The sequence below is a fragment of the Chiloscyllium plagiosum genome, unplaced genomic scaffold (genome assembly GCF_037043375.1).
Source record: "Chiloscyllium plagiosum isolate Xiang-an unplaced genomic scaffold, Cpla_swu_hap1 HiC_scaffold_34, whole genome shotgun sequence".
Classification (NCBI taxonomy): domain Eukaryota; kingdom Metazoa; phylum Chordata; class Chondrichthyes; order Orectolobiformes; family Hemiscylliidae; genus Chiloscyllium; species Chiloscyllium plagiosum.
The window spans coordinates 43948693-43973638 of NW_028270172.1; the positions used below are offsets into that span (position 1 = coordinate 43948693).

The 24946-nt window shown below is 40.2% G+C and overlaps 1 protein-coding gene across 8 annotated transcripts in view; it reads right to left on the reverse strand.

Annotated features, from left to right (window-relative positions):
- The window catches only part of LOC122564345 (F-actin-uncapping protein LRRC16A-like), a 472988-nt gene that overhangs the window by 125332 nt on the left and 322710 nt on the right, over positions 1-24946 (reverse strand). For all 8 annotated transcript variants that reach the window (XM_087978643.1, XM_087978642.1, XM_087978641.1 and 5 more), the window contains exons 23-25: positions 14763-14856; positions 6287-6385; positions 2061-2189 (exon numbers count right to left, since the gene is read on the reverse strand). In XM_087978643.1, the coding sequence (XP_087834769.1) occupies positions 2061-2189; positions 6287-6385; positions 14763-14856 (322 nt within the window). The remainder of the gene's footprint in view (positions 1-2060; positions 2190-6286; positions 6386-14762; positions 14857-24946) is intronic.

The following is a 24946-nucleotide window of genomic DNA, read 5'->3' on the forward strand; positions in this document are numbered from 1 at the left end:
TGGAGCTTGGTGACCAGTGTTGTTTTGCAGGGATCTGTTCTGGGACCTCTGCTGTTTGTGATTTTTATAAATGATTTGGATAAGGAAGTGGAAGGGTGGGTTAGAAAGCTTGATGATGACACAAAGGTTGGTGGAGTTGTGGATAATGTGGAGGGCTGTTGTAGCTTGCAATGGGGCATTGACAGGATGCAGAGCATAGCTGAAAATGTGTTGCTGGAAAAGCGCAGCAGGTCAGACAGCATCCAAGGAGAAGGAGAATCGATGCTTCGGGCATGAGCCCTTCTTCAGGAATGCACTGGGCGGATAAATGGCAGATGGAGTTCAACCTGGAAAAGTGTGAAGTCATTCCCTTTGGAAGGTCAAATTTGAATGCAGATACAAGGTTAAAGGCAGGATTTTTGGCAGTATGGAGGAACAGAGGGACTTTGGGGTTCATTTCCATAGATCCCTCTAAGTTGCCACCCAAGTTGATAGGGTTGTTAAGAAGGCGTATGGTGTGTTGGATTGCATTAGCGGGGGATTGAGTTTAAGAGGTTATGGTGCAGCTCTATAGAGCCCTGTCTAGACCTCATTTGGAATATTGTGTTTGGTTCTGGTCACTTCATTATAGGAAAGATGTGGAAGCTTTAGAACGGGTGCAGAGGGGATTTATCAGGATGTTGCCTGGACTGGAGGGCATGTCTTATGAAGAAAGGTTGAGGGAGCTAGGGCTTTTCTCAGTGGAGAGAAGAAGGATGAGAGATGACTTGATAGAGGTGTGCAAGATGTTGAGAGGCATTGATAGAGTGGATAGCCAGAGATGTTTCCCCATGGCGGAAATGCCTATCATGAAGGGACATAATTTTAAGGTGATTGGAGGATAGTTTAGGGGAGATGTCAGAGGTAGGTTCATCACTCAGAGTGGTGGGTGCGTGGAATGCACTTCTGGCAGTGGTAGTAGAGTCAGATACATTAGGCACATTTAAGCAACTCTTGGATAGGCACATGGAAGATAGTATAACGAAGGGCATGTAGGTTAGTCTGATCTTAGAGCAGGATAAAAGGCCAGCACAACATCGAGTGCCGAAGGGCCTGTACTGTGCTGTACTGTACTGTTCTATGTTCGATATGCTCCACAAATAGGAAGGTCACTTGGAAGGTGCAAATATAGATGGAGTATAGGAACAAAGGTATTTCGGTGTACAAATATATCGATCACTAAAAGTTGTGTTAGTAAGGGGCTAGGTAAAGTTGCCATAGTCCCAGAGAACCATAGGGCTGGTCTGTCATTAAAGAGACTGGCATGGTTTAACTCAACAGGCAGCAGACCTGAGGCGAAGGGAGAGATTGAGAAAGAGAGTCCTTCATGTTCACCGCAGCCGTTAGGCAAATTGAACCCACATTACTGCCATTCGTAAATACAGTTTAAAAAAGCAAACAATGCACTTGGCTTTACTTCTGGAGGGATGGAATTGAAAAGTAGGGATATCATAATGACCCTGTACCAAACCTGGTTAGATCACACTTAAGAGTACTGCATGGAGCTCTGGTTGTAGTACAAAGACACTAGGGAGGGTGTGGAGATGATTTATAAGAATGATTGACGTCAGGAAGGGTTGACAGGCTGGGTCTCCACTAATGCTTTAAAAAAAGGCTGGCCAGTGATCTAATAAAGGTTACCAAGGCAAATAAAAGTGTTGATAGAGTGGATACAGAGGGAATATTTGCTTGTGGGCAAGAGCACTTGATAGAAGTGAAAAGGAAGCAAATGACAGTGGAGGAAACAAAAAGGAAGCTGTTTGATAGCGGCAATTCCACTAGTCTCTCACATGGCTGAGACTATTTCAGACTTATTCAAATTTTTCACCTTTTTGGTGAGTGTTTCTGGGGATAGGCCATCAATGAATATTCTGAGCAAGCCCATGACTCTGAGCCACCAGGACTGTACTTATCCCATCTCAAATGCATTAGTTCTGGTGATGCAACCTTCTATACTAGGCCTTCTGACATGGTTTTCCTTGTCCTCAATTGAGAATTTCATACTTATGTACATTTAACTGTCCAACAATTTCATGTCTCACCGTTTTGGAATTTTTGGCATCACGCATCAGGTTTTCAGCTAGTCGCAAATCCTCTTGAACAGCATCTATATCCGAATATCTCAATGAGTTGAGATGATCCTGCACTTTTACACACATCCGGTCAATCATCTGTTGACAAAAACAGCATCATCATCCAGAATCAAAGAGGAAAGTTGACAAACAGCCTGACAATGAGCCTTCTTGCTTGAGAGTTTAATGTTCATGAGCAAATACCCGATACTTTTTATTGGCTAGAACGTTTTGTCCATTTCAATGAAATTAGAAAAACTGAAGAAGGCAACCTCCGAGTACATGGGACTTTGATCAGATGGGCCAATAGGCCGAGGAGTGGCAGATGAAGTTTAATTTAAATAAATGTGAGGTGCTGTATTTTGGAAAGGCAAATCAGGACAGGAACTTGTACATTTAATGGTAATGTCCTGGGGAGTGTTACTCAACGGAGACCTAAGAGTGCTCGAAAGTGGAGTTACAGGTAGATGCATTTGGTATGCTTGCCTTTGAGTACAGGAGTTGGAAGGTCATGTGGCAGCTGTACAGGACATTGGTTAGGCCACTTTTGGAATATTGCGTGTAATTCTGGTCTCCTTGCTTTGGGAAAGATGTTGTGAAACTTGAAAGGGTTCAGAAAAGATTTGCAAGGATGTTGCCAGGGTTGGAGGGTTTGAGTATAGGGAGAGGCTGAATAGGCTGGGGCTGTTTGCCCTGGAGCGTTGGAGGCTGGAGCATGTGGAAGGATCCTTTGGGGCCTTGGAAGGAGGTGAGTGGGGAGGTGTGGGAGCAAGTTTTGCACTTCTTTCAGGGAAAGGTGCCGAGAGTGGAGGGTGGGTTGGTGGGAGGCATGGACCAAACAAGCAAGTCAAGGAGACAGCTGGGGAGACAGGACACCAACTTGTGGAATGTTTCAGAGAACATCTCTGGGACACACACTAAACAACCCCACCGCCCTGTGGCTGAACACTTTACCTCCCCCTCACACTCTGCCAAAGACATGCAAGTCCTGGGCTTCCTCCACCGTCAAACTCTAGGAGGAAGAATGCCTCACCTTCTGTCTTGGAACGCTCCAAGCACATGGGATCCATGTCTATTTCACCAGTTTCCTCATTTTCCATCACCTTACTTTATCCCAGATCCAACCTTCCAACTTGGCACCACTCTCTTGAACTATCCTACCTGTCCATCTTCCTTCCCACCTATTCACTCCACCATCCTCTCCGACCTATCACCATCAGCCCCACCTTCGTCTACCTATCACATTCGCAGCTACCTTCCCCCCAGCCCCATCCCCACCCCCATTTATCTCTCAGCCCCTTTGGACCACTCGCTCATTCCTGATGAAAGCCTCATCCTCGAAACGTCGACTCTTCTGCTCCTCGGATGCTGCCTGACCTGCTGTGCTTTTCCAGCACCACACTTTTCGACTCTGATGTAAAACATCTGCAGTCCTCAATTTCTCCTCATTTATTTTCACTCTTTCATTGTAACTGGCTAGGAAATGGGTGGGTAAAATAAATATCAGCCCCATCTTTAAAATTTGTAATCAGGTTTGAACTTCATTCACTTTCCACGACCACCTCCAACACCACCACCCATACCTCTGTGGTTATCTACTTATTATAGTCACAGTATTTGGTTAATGGTAACCCTCCAGGATGTTGATAATGGGGATTCAACAATTGTAATCCCATTGCAAGTCACAATGAGGTAGTTAGATTCTCTTTTGTTGGATATGACCATTGCCAGGTACCTGCGTAGCATGAATGTTATTTTTATCCAATGAAGTTAGTTTGTGCCTTCTAATGTTTTTCTTTTAAGATAAACATTTTAAAAACCTGGTCCTGCTGTTTCATTATTTTACGTAATATATTCAGAGTTAAACAGCACGGATTCTGGATTAGTGGTGCTGGAAGAGCACAGCAGTTCAGGCAGCATCGATTTCGAAGCTCCTTGGATGCTGCCTGAACTGCTGTGCTCTTCCAGCACCACTAATCCAGAATCTGGTTTCCAGCATCTGCAGTCATTGTTTTTACCTTGTTGATTTAAACAGCATGGAGGCAGGCCCTTTGAACCAAACTGGTCCATGCCAACCAAAATGTCCATCCACACTAACCCGCTGCCCTGCACTTGTCCATATCCTTCTAATCCTTTCCTATCCATGTATTTGTCCAAATGTCTTTTAAATGTTGTTAATATACCCTCCTCAACCATTTCTGCTGGCAGCTCATTCCATATGCATACCACCCTCTGTGTAAAAAGGTTCCCCCTCAGGTTCCCTTTTATTCTTTCCCTCTAACTTTAAACGGATGCCCTCTCGTCCTCGAATCCTCAGCCCTGGGAAAAAGAGTGAGTGCATTTATTCCTTTTTTTTTGTTTACATTTAAATTTTTTACCAATTATCTCTTCACTAACCTGTTTAACTCTGCAGAAAAAAAATCTTATACAAAATTCTGTGGCTCATGACACTCAGTTTAAAATCTCAGATCCCTCAATCACTGACTTCAGTTTATCTCTGTAGTGTTTCACAGTGTTATATCTTAGTGAGTCCTAGCTTGTCCAACCTCTCACTACTACTCAGACCATTGATTCTTTACGTAGGTGACCCATACATTTGAGATCAAGCTGTATGCCAATGATACCCAAAACTACTTCATGACAAAATCATCAATCCGTCATCTCCACCATGTAGTTTGATGGGTTAATCACTAATATAAATTGTGAAAAGCCTTCCACCCAGTACAACCTACACATAATCCTGGCAGTGCTCAACAGAACCCACTGTACTTATACTGTTAATGACTTTGATGAGTCAGCTCTGCTCTGCTTTTGTTTAAGATCCATCTTTACCTTGGTCTCTAATTAATCAAACAGATGACAGCTGCGCTCAGTAGACAGCTTCCTTATTTACACCTGAAAGAAACTTTAGATTTGGAATTTAGTGGTAAATGCTAAATGTAACCACCACCTGGTTTTTAAATATAGTTAATCCTTAAGAGAAATTATCTGTTAAATTCTCCCACAATTACTAAACTCACAAATCTTCCATTCTGTGCAATTGTTGAAATCTTGTTTAACTATTAATGGAATGCTAAAACTACATTTGTTCCACTGTCAAATCCATTTGCTTTTATCTTATAACTTATACCCCAACTTTTCCTTATTTATTCCTTCATTTTGTTTACATTTAAATTTTTACCAATTATCTCTTCATTAACCAGTTTAACTCTGCAGAAGAAAAATCTTACACAAAACTCTGGCTCGTGACACTCAGTTTAAAATCTCATATCACTCAATCACTGACTTCAGTTCATCTCTGTAATGTTTCACAGCGTTATATCTTAGTTTGTACCCTCTGCCCCTCTAACTGTTGTCTTTGGTCACTAAACCACTGAAATCAAACCATGTATCTAAAGCTCAAGCTCATAATTTCTTTCCTTCTTCCTCAAAATGTCTTGAATCCTGACGTGTATCCACCATTCCTCCTGCAATGTACCTTGGTACATAATTGCATATGTAAAAATGATTCCACAATTTAAAAATGTTACGAAAGAACAAGATAACAACATTCCATCAGCAAGTGAATCTGTACAGTCCATCAAACTGGAGTTCCACATTTTGTTATTCAGGCACTGGGTTTTGTAAGATAATGGATTTGAAGTTGTGTTTAAAGATGAATCGATGAGGGAAGGACAATTATACGTTAATGATAACAGCAAATATTATGCAGTTAATATTACTTTGGAACATCAAAAAAAAAAGCGGGCAATAATAGGTAAGGGGGCTGGTTGCGTCAATTGGCCACATGGCTCACATGATTCAGAATAGCACTAGCGTGGATTTATTTCTCTCAGGGCCATGGCTGGGGTTTCACGAGACCTGCCTCATTGCCCTACCTCAGTTTGGAAGGCTACGTAAACTGCATGGGAAAGAGACCCAGGATGAAACAACAATGAGACAAGGAGCTGCTTTCAACAGAGCACACATGAACGAAATAAATAGTAGGCACTGTACACCAACTTTAATGGGCTGCAAGCATGCATGTTTTAAACTCAAGAACTGGGTCAAAACAATACTTTTAAGCTAATCTGAGTTTGATATACAAGTTTAGCAAGCTGACAACAAGGTTCATTCATCTAACAAATGAACAAAGGATATATGCTCGCTGACTCAAATGATTTACTGGCTGCAGTGATGAGTGATTGCATCTTCACCTGTTGTGTAGTGCTGGTCACGATACCCTGCTGCAACCTGTAGGCCTGTTCTTGCAGATACTTCCTGGTCTCGTGGTTTCGCAACAGATAGTTCTCAATCTAGGATAAAGACAAAATTTTAAGAGAACTCTTCACATCACCATTGCTGATTCTACAAAAGAAGCATTTGAACATTCCAAGAAAAAAATTCTGCGATTTAGAAAACATTGCAAAATCTCCTGTGCAAGCAGAATAACTAACATGTCTGTACGAGGAAATGAGTTGTTTAAATACCAAGCTACCCTGCTAAACATCAAGGATTTAGAGCACAAGAACAATTCATTATCATCTAAAAGAGCATGCGAAATTTATAGGAAGGACAAACAGCTCTGTGAAACAGAGCTACTCAACAATGATGTTCAATCACATTCCAGGGACTAAACAGTGAAATACTAGGACTACATTAGTTGTACTGTTTGCTTAGCCAAATGATCCATAACTATTTCAGGTGGAAATAATGACTGCCATAAAACCAACCTTCTGGTTTCTCTTGGGATCAATTTGGTGATATGCTACTGGTCAGGGCTAGTTCAAGTCAGAGAAACACCTTTTGTCTTTGCCAAGAGGAGACAGAAAAGCAAACTGTTACTTCTCAAATTACTTCATAAAACTTGCTTTGAACTCCAGTGAAGACTTGCTGTGCATACAAAGATATAAATCTTATTTCAGTAGAGTGAACAGTGCTCTCATGATTATCAAAGTTTCCATGTTACATTCACATATGTAGACATTTAACAATCAATACCATTTTTAAGATTCAAAGTAGACCACATTCTTTAGGCATCTGAAAAAAAGTTACTTTCCAGATACTGTAATGTTATCTTTTACTTGCAAGTGTGATTGAGAGAGCCCATTAAACAGTACAAAAGGGGTGGAGAGACTCCATTAAACAATGCTAGAGGTTAAACTGCAGACACTGCAACGCATCAGGGAAAATAAACTGGATATTTTCTTGCAGGAAGCAAGATAGGGTCTTTCCATTCAGTCAGTAATCAGGGGCAGGAGGGTAGGACAGTGAGAGAGATAGTTAAGGCAATCAGAATACTCAAAAGATACAATCCAGTGGGAAAAATGAAGGGATGCACCATCCATGGCTAACCAAGAAAGTTAACATGGCATCAAAGAAAAATATTTAGTTCCACAATGATGTGTGACAGATCAGAAGATTGGACAGACTATACAGAACAGCAAAGAATAACAAGATGAATAATGAGGGAAAAGTTAAAGTATGAATGAAAGTTAGTTAGATAATTAAAACACGTAGTAGTTTCCACAGGTATTTAAAATGATGAGAATAAGAAAAGTGAATGTTGGTCCTTTGGGAGTAATAATGGGGTTATTAAAATTTAAAATAGAGGGAATGACAAATGAACACATTTGTCTTCACTGTGGAGGATCAACCAGGAGAAAGTGAGGACTGCAGATGCTGGAGATCAAGAGCTGAAAAGTGTGATGCTGGAAAAGTGCAGCAGGTCAGGCAGCATCAAAGGAGAAGGAGAATCGACGTTTCGGGCATAAGCCCTTCACTTATTCACTGTAGAGGATGCAAATTACACCCTAGGAATAACTGTGAAACAGAATACAAAAGGGAGAGAGGAAACTAGAAACATTGCATTCAGAAGGGACTGAGAAAATTATTGAACTAAAATCTGACTGGACTCCTATTCCTCATGGACTTCATCTTAGGTTATTTAAAGAAGTGGCTGCTGAGATAGTAGATGTTCTGAAGAACAGCCTTACTACGCTCAAAATGTTAACTCTGTTTCTTTCTCCACAGATGTGCCAGACCTGCTGAGCTTCTCCAACATTTTCTGTGTTTGCTTCAGTTTTCCACCATCTACAGCATTTTGCTTTTATCGATGGTAGATGTATGGGTTTTAATTTTCTAAAATTCTCTAGATTCTGGAAAGGTCCCATCAGATTGGAAAATGGTAAATGTAGTTCCTTTATTCAAGGAAGAATGGAGATAAAAATGAGAAACTACTGACCAGTTTGCCTTACATCTGTCACAAATTCCCCAATATTAGAGATGAACACAATCAAAGTCCTTAAAGGAAGTTAAAAGTAACAGAGATGAAGGATAATTGGTGAAAGTGCTGTACGAGGATTTCCAGAAGCATTTGACAAAGTACTGTACCACATTAATGATTACTTTGCAAAACAAGAACTCATGGGATTGATTGGCTATTAGGAAGAACAGTGTGGGCAAAAATGGATCATTTTTGGGTTGGCAGGAGGTAATGAGTGGTGTACCACAAGGATCATGGTCGAGACCTCAAGAATTCAATATCCACATAAAGAGATGGAGAAATGGAGTTTGTGGTTACTAAATTTGCTGGTGATACAGAGAAAGTAAGGGAAGTAAATCTGATCAGTTCTGAAGTCATACTGGAATTGAAATGTTAACTCGATTTCTCTCTCCACAAATACTGAGATAACTGCTGGGCTCCCCGAGCATTTTCTGTGTTTATTTCAGATTCCAGCATCCACAGTATTTTGCTGTGATTGTATAGGAAATTTAGTTGGAAAGAGGACATGAGGAGTCTGTATGATGATAGCCTGGGTGAGTGGGCAAAAGTGTGGCAGATGGAGTATAATATGGGAAAATTCACAGGAAGAATAATAAAGTAGCATATTATTTAAATGGAAAGAGACTGCAGAACTCTAAGTATTCAAAGGATCTGGATGTTCTGGTACACAGATCACCAAAGGTTAGTATATAGGTATATCAAAGCAAATGGAATGTTGTAGTTTATTGCAAGGGGAATGAAATATTAAATTAGGAACGCTACAGTTGTACAGAGCATTGGCAAGGCCATATCTGGAGTTTTATATTTAAAAAATGATATACTAGGAGTAGTTCAGATAAGGTTCATTTGATTGGTATCTGGGATGAGGGGTCAGTAGATGAGGAAAGGTTGAACAGGCCACACCTGCATCCCATGGAGTTTAGAAGAGTGCACGATGATGATCTTATAGAAACATACAAGGTCCTGAAGAGACTTGACAGGGTGGATGCTGAAAAGATGTCCCCTTTGTTGGGGACACTAGAACTAGAGGATAACATTTCAAAAATCAGGACGGTGATGAAGAAGAACATTTTTCCCAAAGTTCATGCGTCTTTGGAACTGTCTTATCCAGACAGTGGTGGAGGTGATGCCATTGAATAGTTTTAAGGCAGAGGTAAATTCTTGACTAACAGGGTCAAAGGTTATTAGAGGCTAGTAGGAGTTGAAGTGGAGGCCATAATCAGATCAGCCATGATCTTACTGAATGGTGGAGAAGGTCGGAAGGGTCAAAGGGCCCATTCCAAGTTTTAATTCAATGGGTTGTACCGTAAAGCTGGCTTATGAAGAATAAATATAGCTGCTGCTCTGAAGTTATACTTCAGACCTTAGAAAGAGTAGCAAGAGTAACTGATAAAGTCTGTATGATCAATCAAAGGACACATTTGTGTAATACATGTGGTCGGAATGAGAACTAAGAAAACGAGATGGACTTGGACATGGAGATTAAATTGCACCAAAACCACGAAGGAAACCATTATCCAAGGTGAAAGATATAAAAAAATTTCCAGACCTGTCACATGGTGACAATTACTGCAGCACAAGTTCTCAAATTACTTCTTAAATAAGTAAATTTAAATAACAGCACATCTCAAGAGTAGCAGCTTAATCAGATATCAATAGACACATCGAATGAAATCTAATGGCAGCAAAAATGACTCCTACTGTTTGGTTGTAGAATAGCTGGGAGCCCTCCATTGCCTTTCCATGAGGATCAATGACATTTCAAGACAGTCACAAACTTAACTGGACAGTGTTATATTTAATTTAGTGGGAAGTTCAGTCTGGCAGAAACCCTGCTGCCTAGAGTTGGTAGCTGATCAGACGCAGCCAAACTGCATAGTGCAGGAGATAGACAGGAGGAGAGGTATCAAGTTTGGGAGGGGAAAGGACAGGGGGGAGAGAGAGTGAGTAAGAGTGAATGAGTGAGCGAAAGAAGAAATATAAAGAAACACTCAAGAAACACCTTATAAGGGAATGAGAGTGGATAGCAAGTAAGTTCCTGGAGTCAGGACCCAAGGACATGGCAGCAGTGTCACAAGGGGTTTAATTGTCTCATGTAGATAATTACTACCAACTAATGCATTTTCACATTACATCTCCTACTTGCCACACCATCAACTTGACAGAATGCTCATTGCACCAAAGCCATCAATCATTTGCAAGTACAATCCAGGACTCGGAGTGCATATCTAATATTTTAGAAGCTCCACATTACCTTTTATACTTGCCTCTGCTGCAAGCCTCACACCTAATTCTTGCTGCCTCCAAGTAACTCCAGTTATGACAGCCACAAAACCCAACAATCATGAACATCTCCCCTTTCTTTTATAGGGCAAGATGTCATACAAAAGAACTGACAGAGGAGAACCAGTACAGGACACCTCCTTAGCCTCAGGATAGGAAGGGAGAAAGAAAGATTTGTATTTAGTTAAATCTTTTTCATGATGATTAGATATCTTAAAGCTCTTTACAGCCAATGAAATGCAGTCACTGTTGTAATCAGAGAATTGTTTAAGCGCAGGAGGAGAATATTATTTGCTCCATTGTGTCTATTCAAGATGTTTGAATGAATATCAATGTCTCATTCTCCTGCCTTATCCTTCTAGCCCTGCATATTGTTTCTTTTCAATAACAGATGGATTTCCTTTTGAATCCCACAAATTAATTTGCCTCCAGCAGATTTTCATACATTGTATTTCTCATAACTCAATCACTTGTTGTGTCAAGAGGATTCCCTCCCCCATATCATCTGTTTCTGTCAGCTTCTTTACATCTACACTCTCATTCTCTATTGTTTCAGAGGAAACTATTTCTTCCTATCTAATGCCTCCAGACTCTCCACAAATTTGAATACCACTATCAGATTTCCTCTCAGCCTACTTTTCTCTAATGAAAACAATCCTCACTTCACCAGTCCAGTTATCCAATTGAAATTGCTAATCCTTGCAACCATTTTTATAAACTGTTTCTGCGCCCTCTCAAATGCTCTCACATCTTCCTCATGCAATGATTAGACTTTGATGCAGTGCCCCAAATGTGCCCTAACTAGTGTTTTTTGCAAGTTTAACTCAACCTCTTGCTCTTGTACTCCATACAAAAATTATTAAAAATCCAGGATACTGAATATTTTATTAACCAGTCCCTCTAATGACTAATGTACTTAAATACCAAACCTCCCCTACTTTTAGAATCATACCTTTTATGTTATTTTGTCATTCCATGTTCTTCCTACCAAATGAATCTCCTCTCAGTTCTCTGAAACGGACTTCAGCTGAGACCTTGCTGTCAATTGCACCAACTTGTCCATGTCCTTATGAAATTCCACATTACATATATTTCAAATTTACAACACACCCACAAACTTTGGAATTATGCCCTGAGCACTAGCCCTCGGCCACAAAAATATCCACTGAAGAGGTCCGAATACTGACCCCTGGAGAACTCCACTACAGATGGCTAATGACACTGTGGTTAATTAAATCTCATTAAATCTCACAAGGTAATGCAAATCTTCATTTTTTGCTGAACTGGCCTTGAAATTCCCTCTGAAGAGAAGTTTGTTTTGTCCCAACTATTCCCCAGCTGTGGGAACACTCTATTACTTTCTTTTTTGACTTCACACTACCCTAGTTCTCACGCATAGCACAACTCCACTGACAGCTAGCTTCACCAAACCTGGATTTTTCTGATCTACAATTTGGCTTGCTGCAGGGAGCAAATACTAGTTATAGGTTTTCTTTACGCTCAGCTGTATAGAACTTACAGTGGTACACAGTTTCTTCTAATTCCGGAAGGACCTTTCCGGAACTCTAACTGTAACAGTTAGTTATCTGAAAGTCCTGCAGCTGAAATCCATCAACACAGAGCCATCCAAATGCTCTTGACTTCTGATCAAATCCCAGTACAGAGCCTGTATTAATCAGTAGCCTTCCCAGAATGGCTAAAAGACTGCACTGCTTAGAGTGGAGTCAATATCTCTCTACTTTTCATATACTCACTGACATTCCCAAATCTTTATAATTTTGACCTCCTCTTTAATAACACTGAACTCTCCCCACTGAAAATCCTGTAACAAATCACATCTCTATTGCCAGGCAGATTAAAGGAGCCACCTTGCAGCTCTTGGGACTGAGTCTGCTCTGAATGTTCCAATTCACAGACTGCTAGCTTCGCCAGTGTAGCTAGACACAACAGCAAGTGCATTTAGAACACAGAAGAACATAGATGTTGTGCTGAGGATTAATTCTAATGTAAAATAACTTAACCTACACAGCCCTCTATTCACTGCTATCCAGGTGCATGTCCAGCAATTGTTTAAACGTCCCGAATGACTCTGCTTCCACCACCACCACGAGCAATGCATTCCAAGCATTCACAACTCTGAGTAAAGAACCTACCTCTAACGTCCCCCCTATAGCTTTCTCCTAATATGACCCCTTGTGCCAGTCAATCCTGCCCTGAGGAAAAGTCTCTGGCTATTGATTCTATCAATTCCTCTCATTACCTTGTATACTTCGATCAGGTCTCCTCTCTTCCTCCTTCTCTCCAGAGATAAAAGTCTGAGCTTAGTCAATCTCTCTTCATAAAGCAAGTCCTCCAATCCAGGCAGCATCTTGGTAAACTTTCTTTACACCCTCTCCAAAGCCTCTTGTATCTTTCCTATAGTAGGGCGACCAGAACTGGACACTTCATCGCATTATTAATTTAGCTCCGAACTATTATTTTTAACAGTTTCTCCATCATTGAAGTTAAACCGACAGGCCTGTAGGGAATGGCGTAGTCGATGTGTGCACAGCAAAGTTGCACAAAAAAAAACAATAGGATAATGACCAGATAATCTACTTTGTGTTGTTAACCAACTGACATATATTGGCCAGGACACCAGGAATACTTATTCTTCTTCAAAAATAGCGCTATAGGAATGCCAACTTAAAAAAGGGTGTGAATGGACTGCATTCACACTGCATTAAATTAGAATCAAAGTCTGGCAGAAAAATAATAGCATAACAATGGTCTCTGTTCAAAGAAGAGATGGTTTGGAAACAGTTTAAGTAAAGCCCTTCCAAAGGGAAAGATAGGGCAAACAAATCTAGAGCTACCTGAATGATAAACAAGATAGAAATTAAGAAAATAAAGGTAAAAGAAGTGTTTAAGGATAAGATTAAGATTTACAGATAAGTTAAAAACATTTGCTTGGGGATCAGAAGAGAGATTTTTGCTTTTCACACAGCAAGTTGTGATGATAACTATTTGAATGAGAAGAAACTGCAGTGCAACGATAAAGGTCAGGGTAATGGTTCCATCTGGATAGTTCTCGAAAACATCAGCACATACACGATGGGCTGAATGGCTGCTGAAACACCACAACAAACAGAGGCAAAGGAAGAGAAGATTCCCTCCTAAAATAGGAGCAATCATTCTTTGCTTAAAAATGAAAGTTACTATAGCTATAAAAAAAATTCTTATAATCACTTACACCCAATAACATAATGCTTATAAAACTGACAGTAAGTTTCCAATCATTTTGTGTTTTATAACACAAATCAAAGCTTCACCAATAACTACTTCCAAGTATCTATTTGCATTGAAAGGACTGTGCTAAAATACCAGTACAGACCAACAGGTCAGTTAGTAGAATAGATAAAACAGTAAATCTATCAAAATTTAGAAGATTTCAGCAAAATAAAGTGGAATAGCACATTTCTATCAACCTAGCTATATTGCAAATGATAGCATTAGTACTTACACAATCTAATCTCGTTAATCCACTTTGAATAACCTTGAATTACCACACAGAGCTTCTTCCCTTGTTTAAAAAACATGCTGCGCTGGGTTTATTTCTATTATTTCTGGTTAACCTGAACATTTAAAGTGCAAAAAATTGAATTGAAAGAATACAAGTAGACCTGCATAAATTTCTATCCCCAAGGACAGCCTCTTTATAAATTAGGGAAATTAAAAGCAACACAAACAGTACATAAACAGACCCTTTGGTCCAACTCATCCACAGTGTATCGTTTCGGAAGAACAGTTTCTGATCCTCCCTTTAACAAATCCCATCAAAGGTAAAACACTCTTTCTATATCTAAGTATCACTTTGCTTTGTAAGCAAAACACTTCATGGTGGCCTCTATACTACAATCACATAATAGTTTCTCATTTGTTAAACTGCCAATTTCACATGAAAGATATCTTCACTTAAGGAATCTTGCAAACTGCTGCTTTTGTTGCATTAATTTCAAATGCTTTTATGGGTAATATTGTGATCCACAAAACACGATTTTGACTTACAAAGATCATCGAATTAAATGCTTAGTCAGGCTAAGTAGTTTGAAATACACAATACAATGATGGGAGAGATGGTCTACCTTTTGCAGTGCTTCCTCGGTTTTTTCTGGATTGGCCTTCAATGCCTGGGAGGCATCGTTGACAGGAACAGGCATAAACCTTAAAGTGTAGTTCCTGTGAATGAGAGGTACAGAGTTAAAAATGATTCTTTATATGGGCACAATATGTACTTGGTGCTGATCTTAATGATCAATGTGGTTAAATTCAGATGAGTATGTGCAGAGCCAAGTAGCAAGCCTCTCTTAAAATGGTAGCACACGTACCATTGTCAGAGGTTATTCCTGCTCCAAACCAGGAGTTGGAGGCAGCACTGCATTGTTAAATTTACAGTCTTTTGGATGAAATATTTTACATAAGTGTTGATCGATCTAAGAGGATGTAAATGATCCTATCACGTTTTAGGAGAGATCTCATGCATGCCCTGGCAAACATTTAATCCTCACTAAATTATTTAGGCAGTGTTCTGAAGACGTCATACTGGTATCAGAGCATTTAACTCGGTTTCTCTCTCCAATTACTGCCAAACCTGCAGAATTTCTCCAGCACTTTGTTTTATTTCAGATGTCCCGCATTCACAGCATTTTGGTTTTTAGCTTATCTGGTCATTCATCCAATTGTTGCTTATGAGTCGAGAGTGTGGTGCTGGAAAAGCACAGCAAGTCAGGCAGCGTCTGAGGAGCAGGAGAATCGACATTTTGGGCATAAGCCCTTCATCAGGAATGATGAAGGGCTTATGCCCAAAACGTGATTCTCCTGCTCCTCAGTTGCTGCCTGACTTGCTGTGCTTTTCCAGCACCACACTCTTGACTCTGATCTCCAGCATCTGCAGTCCTCACTTTCTCCTAATTGTTGCTTATGAGTCTTTTTGAAAACTAACTGTTGCATTTGCCTACACAATAGTGTTAAAAGGTAACTTGTTAATTGTAAAATGTTTTAGGAGGAGGTCTTGTGGCACAGTGGAGGGCATTTCTGACACTAAGTTAGAAATGGCTGATTGAAGTTCCAATCCAGGACTTGATAGCTAAAGGAGATGCAGGTTAAAGATAAAATTGCAAGTCCCTCCAACATACAGTAAGGACTTACAGAAGTAAGGCAGGCATTTAGAGTGGGGGGTGGTGTTCCTGGTCAGCCAGGTTTGGAAAAAAATTGAAGCTCGTATCATCACTACCCACAGCTAGCACCTTAAGAGATCTACAACACAGAAAAAGACCATTCAGCCCATCCAGTATGTGCTGGTCAAAAACTACCACCTAATTCCTATTTTCCAACAGTTAGCCCATCACTTGCATATCTTGGCATCGCAGCTGTGCATTTAAACACTTCTTAAATATTAGCGGATTTCTGCCTCTACCACCCTTACAGGCCATGAGATCCAGATCTCCATCATCGTCAGGGCAAAAACATTTTTCTGCAGTGTCTATGCCTCTCTACTATGTACCTCCTTAGTCTCCTCTGCTCTAAGGAAGACAACCCAGTCTATCTAATTTCACTTCATAACCAAAGCTCTCCATCCCCAGGCAACATTCCTGTAAAATTCCTCTGCACTGTTTTCAGTGCGATCACATCCCTACTATAATGTGGATTCCAGAACCGGCCACAATGCTCTAGTTGTGGCCTAACCAATCTTTTACATAGTTCCATAACCTCCCTGTACAAGTATCCTATATAACTTTGCAACCATGTTATCTACCTATCCCATTACCTTAAGGGACCAGTGGACATGCACATCAATATCCCTCTGATCCTCAGTACTTCCCAGGGTCTTACCATTCATCATGTATTGATTTGATTTGACTTATTGCCACACGTACCAGGATAGTGAAAAACATTTTTTTGCATGCTGACCAGACAAACCATACCTTACGTAAGTATGTCTTTGCCGAGTTTGTCCTAACGAATGCATCATGTCACATTTATCTAGATTAAATTCTATTTGCCACTGATCAACCAACCTATATTCTCCTCACTATTTATCATCCCAACAATTTTTGGACTATCTACAAACTATCAACCCTTCTGTTTCAGGTCTAACTCATTTGTATCCAAAAACAGCAAGAGTCCAACACTGATCTCTGCAAAACCTCACTGTGGACATAGACTTGCAGTCACAAAAACATCTTTCAACTATCACCCTCTGCTTTCTGCCACTCAGCCAATTGTGACTCCAAATGCCAATTTCCTTGAATCCAATGGGCTTTTACCTTCACTATCAGACTCCTATGTGGGACCTTACGAAAAGCCTTGAATTCTAAGTAGACTGTCAAATGCACTGCCCTCATCTACACACCTGGTTACCTCTTCAGAAATTCAATGGGATATTGTCATTATTGGCCTGATAGCATTTTTGCTCACATTTCCCACTCTAGTTGCCCTTGAGAAGGTGGTGGTAATCTGATTTCTTAAACTGCTTTAATCTATTTGGTGCAAGTAGACCCAAAAAAACCATGACAGAGGAGGTTCCAGGATTCTGACCCAGGATTCTGTCCAGCAACATTGAAGGAACGGTATTTCGAAGTCAGGACGATGACTGGTTTGGAGGGGAAGATGCTATTCTTGTCCTTATAAGTAGTAGGTGTGGGTTTGGAAATTGCTCTCCAGGGAGCCTCTACTACTACTGTAGTGTGGCCTCTACTACTACTACTGAGCATTACTATTTGACAGAGTGAAAGTTGGTGATATGGTGCCAATCAAGTGGGCTGCTTTGTTCTCAATGGTGTCAAACTTCTTGAGTACTGTTGGAACTGCACTCATCCATACAAATGAGGAGTATTCCATCACACTCCTGACTTGCGTCTTGCAGATGGTGGTAGACATTTGGAGAGTCAGCAGCTAAGATACTCATTACAGGATTCTTAACTTGCAATGACTCCTGTAGACACAGAATTTATGTGGCTACTCCAGTACAGTTTCTAGTCAATGGTAACTCTAATCATTTTTTACTTCACAGACCTCCAAGGCCCATGCACAGCAGCAGCTTCTCAAACCACAAGTCAATGCACTGAATGGCACTGCCATGCCATTTGGAGTATGTGAAACATCCAAGTGGGCTGTGCAGTTAGCGGGAATTTTGACCCCTGGATGTTGATACATGGGCATTCAGTAATGGTAATGTCACTGAATGTCATGGGGTGATGGTTAGATTCTCTCTTGTTGGAGACATTGATTGCCTGACACTTCTTTAGCACAAATATTACTTGTCACCGCAAACTATTTCTAGGTTTTGCTACATTTGGCCATGGACTGTTTCAATATTTGAGGAGTCATGAGTAGCATTGAATATCTCCGCTTCTGACTTTATGGAGGGAGGATCATTGATGAAGCAGCTGAAGATTACTGGGCCAAGAACATCACCTTGACAAACTCCTGTAGAGAGATCCAAGAGCTTCGATGGCTGGCCAACAAGCCTAACCGTCTTCCTTTGTGCCAGGTATAATTCCAACCAATGGAAAGTTCAGCCCTTAATTCCCAATGATTCTAATTCTGCTGCTTAATGCTTGGTCAAATGTGGCCTTGATGTCAACGGCAGTCACTCTCACCTTACCCTCTGGAGTTCAGCTGCTTTATCCAAGGCAGTAATGCAGTAAGGAGTGGAGTGGATCAGGCAGAATTTGAACTGAGGGCCAATGAACAGGTTATTATCAAAGACTCCCTACAGTGTGGAAAAATGCCATTCGGCCCATCGAGTTCACACCAACCCTCCATGGAGCCTCCCAACCAGATACACCCCCTACCCTATCCCTGTAACCATGCATTTTTGATGGCTAATTCACTATCCTGTACACCCCTGGACACTATGGGCAATTTACCAGCCAACTTACCTAATTCTCACATCTTTGGACTGAAGCATCTGGAGAAAACCCACACAGACAGAGAGAACCCGCAAAGAGTGAACTGATACAGCAGTAATTGGCTGGGCTGCATTTGTTCTACTTTGTAAGTGCAGGACATACCCTGTACATCGCTGGGTGCCAGTGTTGCAGCTGTACTGGAACAACTTGGCTAACAGTCCATCAAGCTCTGGAGCATAGGTTTTCAGTACTATTTCTGGAATGTTTTCAGGGCCCATAGCCTTTGCAGTATCCAGTACCTACAGCCCTTTCTTATTATCAGGTTGAATAAGTCAAATTGGCTGATTGGAGAAGATAGGGATGGATCATCCACTTGGCACTTCTGGCTGAAGATTGGAGTGAATGCTTAAATCTTACCCATTGCATTGGACTCCCCCATCATTGAGGGTGGGGATATTTGTGGCATATGTTCCTCCAGAGACTTATTTAATTGCCAATCTTTTACAACTGGATGAGATCTGAACACGGCTGTGGTATTGTTTAATTGTGTCACTTGCTGTTTATGCTGATTGACACACAAGTAGTCCTGTTTTGTATCTTCACCAAGTTGACATGTCATTTTTAGATATGCCTGGTGCGACTCCTGGTGTGCCCTCCTGCACTCTTCACTGGACCAGGGTTGATCGCCTGGCTTGATCACTGTGGTACAGAGGGGGGTAGCTATATAATGAGGTTGCGGAGCAATGGTGAATATAATTCGGCTGCTGCTGATAGTCCACAGTGCCTCATGGATGATGAGTTTTGATTTACTAGATGATTTATCCCATTTAGCATGGTGGTAGCACTAAACAAAACGATGGAGGGTATCCTCAATGTGAAGTCGGGACATTTTTCCATGAAAATTGTACGGTGGATCACAGTTATTGAACAGACACGTCTGGCAAGCAGGTTGTGAGGATGAGGTCAAGTATGTTTTTCTCTGTTGTTGGACCAAGGCTGTTTTGAGATCTTTAGCTGAGTGGCTATTCTAGAAATCAAACTGCGCATAGGTAAGCAAGTATTGCTTGAAATGTTGTTAATGGCACCTTCCATTACTTTACGGATGAATCACAGCTTGCTGATGTATAAGTAATTAGGTGGGTTGGCTTCATCCTGCTTTCTATACAGAACAATTTACCACATTGTCAGGCAGTTGGTCGAGATGTATTAGAATACCTTGGCTGAGGAAGGGTAGCTCTACAGCAGAAGGCTTCAATGCCACAATTGAGCTTTGTCACGGTCCACAGCCTTTTCAATATCCAGAACCTTTAGCTGTGGAGTGAATCAAACTGTCCAAAGGCAATATTGTGAAAACTCAGGAAAGAGGGTAAAAAGGATCATCCAGATTGCACCTCTGGCTGAAAATGCTTCAGCCTTGTCTTCTATATTTACATGTTGGGTCCTGCTATTGTTGAAGGTGGGAACACACACGCAGCTATCCCCTCTTATGGGTTGCTTTATTGTCTAATATCATTCATAATTGGCTGTGGCAGGAACAGAGATTTGATCTTCTGAGTCACCATGTTGAGACCGTTTGCTTTTTTAAAGATATGCCTGATGCTGTTCCTGGAATGCTCTCGTACTCTCCAGGGTTGATATCGTAGTGACCTGGTTATGATAGAGGGAGGGACATGCCAGGCCATTACAGAACGTTGTTAAATAAATTCTTCTGATGCTGATGCCCTAAAGTACCTCATGGACATCTAGCTTGAATGGTTAGATCTTTCCTTAAATTTATTTCACTTAGCAAAGTGACAGTGCTACACAACCCAATGGAGAAATATCAAAGTTTCTTCCCAGTAGTGTACATCATGGAGGACTGATTCATCAGCTGATGCATGTAATGGCATGGGATACAGAGTCAATTTTGAGGAATCCTAGGCCAACGTCTTGCCAATTGAAGTCCTGCTAAACACTCACTTTCTACAGTACCCTTTCAAGGACACCCAATTTCAGTGAATGTTTGAAAGTTAAATAAATCAATTAATCTGCATATTTTCACAATTATTATTCAAAATGTTTCAGGATATCAATATTATGCATGTTGTACAAATCTGGAAGATTGACTCAGCTATCAGAAAGTGGCAGCTTGTCAAATATTTTGACTGCCTGCAGTTAAATGAGAGGAGACAATTCAATTTTCCTTTAAATACAAGAAAACCTTCAATTCCTGATTTACAGGAGATTTAACTTTAAATGTCAAAAATGTTCCAAACCAGTCAATGTAGCAGAAACAAAGAATTTATTTACTGCTCAGTCTTCAATATTATAAACAACCTGCTCAAAACTGTTACGACACACATCTGGAATGGGTGGGACTTAAACATAGGGGCACTACCACTGCTCTACAAGAGCCACTCTCCTCAGTGTTTCTTTTGTCTCGGTTGGCAATGTAAGGAACAGAGACTCTCATCGGTATTCTTACTCAACTTGTTCAGAGATATTATGACACCCCTCTGGAGCGGGTGGCCTTAAACTTGGGCTCCCTGCTCCAGAGGTAGGGCACTACCACTGCATCACAAGAGTTCCTCTGCTCAGTCTTACAGAATCTTCCAAACACAATCCATCTGTTCCCCATTTATAGCTACGGTTAATCAATTATCCCCAATCACTGGTTGAATTATTGCAACATTATAAAATCCCACCTTTTCAATAAAACTTTTGATGACATGCAAAAGATCTTTGAACAAAAGTACTGAAAATCAAACATTTGAGGATTGAGTCTTGAAGACCATTAGGAATTAATCTTTTGCAAGGAATTTTCGTAGGGTTCGATATCTTTTCCCAAAACGTGTGACTTTCTGAAAATCTAACTTTCGTTAGTGGTAACAGTCTATCCATATTTGAACTTAGCACATCCAAACATTTAGTGGCAAACATTAAGTTGGGATTCTCCAAGAGTATTTGCAATCTTGAATATAGTTTGATTAATTTTGTTACATATTTTTCTCTGGAATAACTTCGGAGCTTTCTAAATTTATGAAACTGTCATCATGCCTCGCATACATTTAACAGATCACCTTCCTTACAAACTTTGTTTGCAAGTAATACTATATCATTGAAACATTCCACAGTATCCCCTTCCCAACTCTCTAGCTCAGAGAAAACTGCAGAAAATAAATAATGCCAAACTTATAACCTTCCTTTTCCTTTGGTAATGAGGTATACCCATGTCATATATCTAGCTTATTTTTTCAAGATAATAAGGTTCAGATTCAGAGAACAGTGATGGGAAATTGTACCCAATACTTTATAGATATTTTAATTTACTTGTTTTGACACATTATTATCGGACTCTGGGATAGGTGAACTTGAACCAGGATTTTAAAAAATTTTATTGTGGGACGTGGGCATCACTGGCTGGCCAGCATTTATTGCCAGTCCCTAATTACCCTTGAGAAGGTGGTGGTAAGCTGCCTTCTTAAACCAATGAGGTCCATGTTGTGTAGGTGACCCACAATGTCATTACGGTAGGAATTCTGGTCCAGAGGTACGCACATTACCACTATACTGTAAGACTCCCTGCTTCCAACACTTCAAACCCTGATGCTATGTTCAATGCTAATTCACATGGTTGATCAGGTCTGTGCAGTGTGCAAGTACCATGTCATGAGAAGACACAACCAGAATAGTGAATTACATGGTGATATGTCAATTTATTTGTATTCAGTTTTGTTAAGATCTGACTCCAGTTCACTATCTCCACAGATTGTGTCTATGTAAAGATGCTTTCAAATGTTGCAGGGCACTAATGAGATTTTTCTTGTCATTTCACAGTTTCGCTGGTAATTTGCTCAAGGATTTTACTGACTAGGTTACAGTTGCAATTTCATTTAAATAAAAATGACTGATTTTAATATAAATTTTAAGCACATTTTATTCAATTTACTTTTTGTATATTCATCTATGATTTGATTACAAAAATACGCTCAAGGTATTCAGAAAATGATAGCTAGCAACAGAAGCAGCCATTTCATGCTAGTTCTTTCTATTCAGTCATGGGATGTTGTTACTATCCATCCGTCATTCCCTTTAAGGTGGTGATGGTGAGCTGCTTTCTTGAACCAATGCAATCCATTTGGTGTGGGTACACCCAAAATACCACTAGGAAGGAATGGAGTGTCAGGATTATGAACACTGAAGGAACTGATGTTACTAGCACTAGCAGTTCCATATTTACAAGGCAACAGCATTGGTAAAACTGGCATGATTGGCAGTTTGACTGACATTTCCATGTCCCCACCATCAGCTGTTGGAAGTTTGAAAAATTGGGCATACAAGATGACTGAATATTTCATGACTCAATATTTCACCAACTGCTTTCTTTGAGAGGGTCACACTAATGGATTGCAAAAGGAGCATACAGAAAAGTCTGAATAAATGGGCTTGGTAGTAAGAGTAATACAAAATTAAGTAATTGCTACATTAGTCACAAGCAATACTCCTGGGCCTTGCAGATATCAGAGCAATTATCTAGGATCAACGTAGCAGCTAGATGCTGTAGTGTATCTATAAATTACATCTGCATGCAAATCTTGCCTGCACAACCTTACTTCCCGTTGTTAAACTTTTGTTGCACTTTGTTCCCAAAAGAGAAGAAGAGATTACCGGTCACACAGCTATTGTAAGCTTTCTTCCTTATTTTGACTCTAGAAGAAGTATCAATCTGAGGGGAAAATGCCTTACTTTGTCACACGTATATTAAAAAATACGTGTGTTTTTAAGTAAACTGTCTCCAATTAACTGACCTAATAATCACATTATGCAGACAGCTAGTAAAAGGGGAAATGACAGACATCATGAAGTTTTACAAATATCCACAAGCAACACGGTCATTGTAACATCCATCTGTAGCAATATCACTTAAGTTTGATTACAGCAGGTCTCATTGATTGTCTGATTAAAGAGGTCTGACATTTAATCGCCTTAACTAGTATGTAACCATAATAGACAGTAACAATAGTGACATAGACTTCGATCTAACTAACAGCTCCAATCAATTTCAACAGATCTTTATTCTTCTTGTCTGGACTTGGCGTTAGAGTGTGAATTAAATAATCTTCAGCCCCAGGCTACTCGGTTTCAAAATTCAATTGGTGTTTTGAACAGTGGCTTTAATCTACCATTGTGACAGTTGAAGAATATGATCGTTCATTAATTTTCCATTTTCTCTCATAGGTTGTGGCATCACTGGTTGAACCAGCATTTAAGCTCAAGAAGCTGGTAACTCCCTGAAATCCATGTGGTGCAGGTACACTCACAATGCATTTTTAATGACTGGATTCATCTGTAGTGATCCCTGAGGAATTATCCACAGGCATGTTGAAAGACTTTGGTTCCCAGCAACAGTTATTGCAATAGACACAGAATGCTTTCCTCATTGCACTGTGCTTTGCATTGCCTATGAACAATTATTCCTTGCCAATTTTACAACATGAACCTTTTAAATCACTGACTTGATATTAATTTTCATGCGCCTCTTAGCTCCTTTCGACTCCTCTTGTAATTCAAAGCTTACACACGATGACACACTCACACAGACCCTCTCTCATACAAACGCTCTCTCACACACACATTCACATGTACACCGTCTCAGGCATATACTCATTCACACTCAAGCACGCACGCACACACGCACACACACACACATATATAAATATATGGGGTGAATTTGAATTTGTAGATACATTCTATTTTGTTCAAAAAACACACAATCTTTAGGCAGTCAGTCCACGTGATATTTTACAAATTCCGACTTTAGCGATAGAACTAGTCTAACTCAAGTTTGGGCTATAGACAAACTCGAACCTCAAAACCTTGAATGCATTGTTTGTGCTGAGATGTCACTTTTTTAATATACTGATAAAACCTCAAGTTGTCTCAGGACAGACTCGAAGGAAATTTTGGGATTACATATTAATAATGGATATTCTAAGTGATTAAAGACTCAATACAATTCCAGGCTTGTTCAATACACTGTATCAGTTGTATGACACTTTGATCTTCTACTATAAATTCTATGTACTATGATCCTGCATCACTAGCTACCTGACGAAGAAGCAGCACTCTAAAAGCTTGTACTTTCAAATAAACCTGTTGGACTATAACCTGATTATGTGTGATTTTTAACTTGGTTCAGTATGTGACCTTACTGTGCTTTTCAGAAGCTGCTCCTATCGCGAGTTCATTATTTTGATTTCCCCTCTTCCTTCTCCCCACCATCATATCTCCTTCCTTTTCTCTGCCCTTGGGTAAATTCCCTTCCTATACCTCAATTTCTCAGTACTTATCAGTGTTCTTAGTCTCATACCACTGTCCCAGATGGGACTCCTTCTCGAGTAATCCTGAAGTTTCCCTTGGCATCTCTGGAAACACGT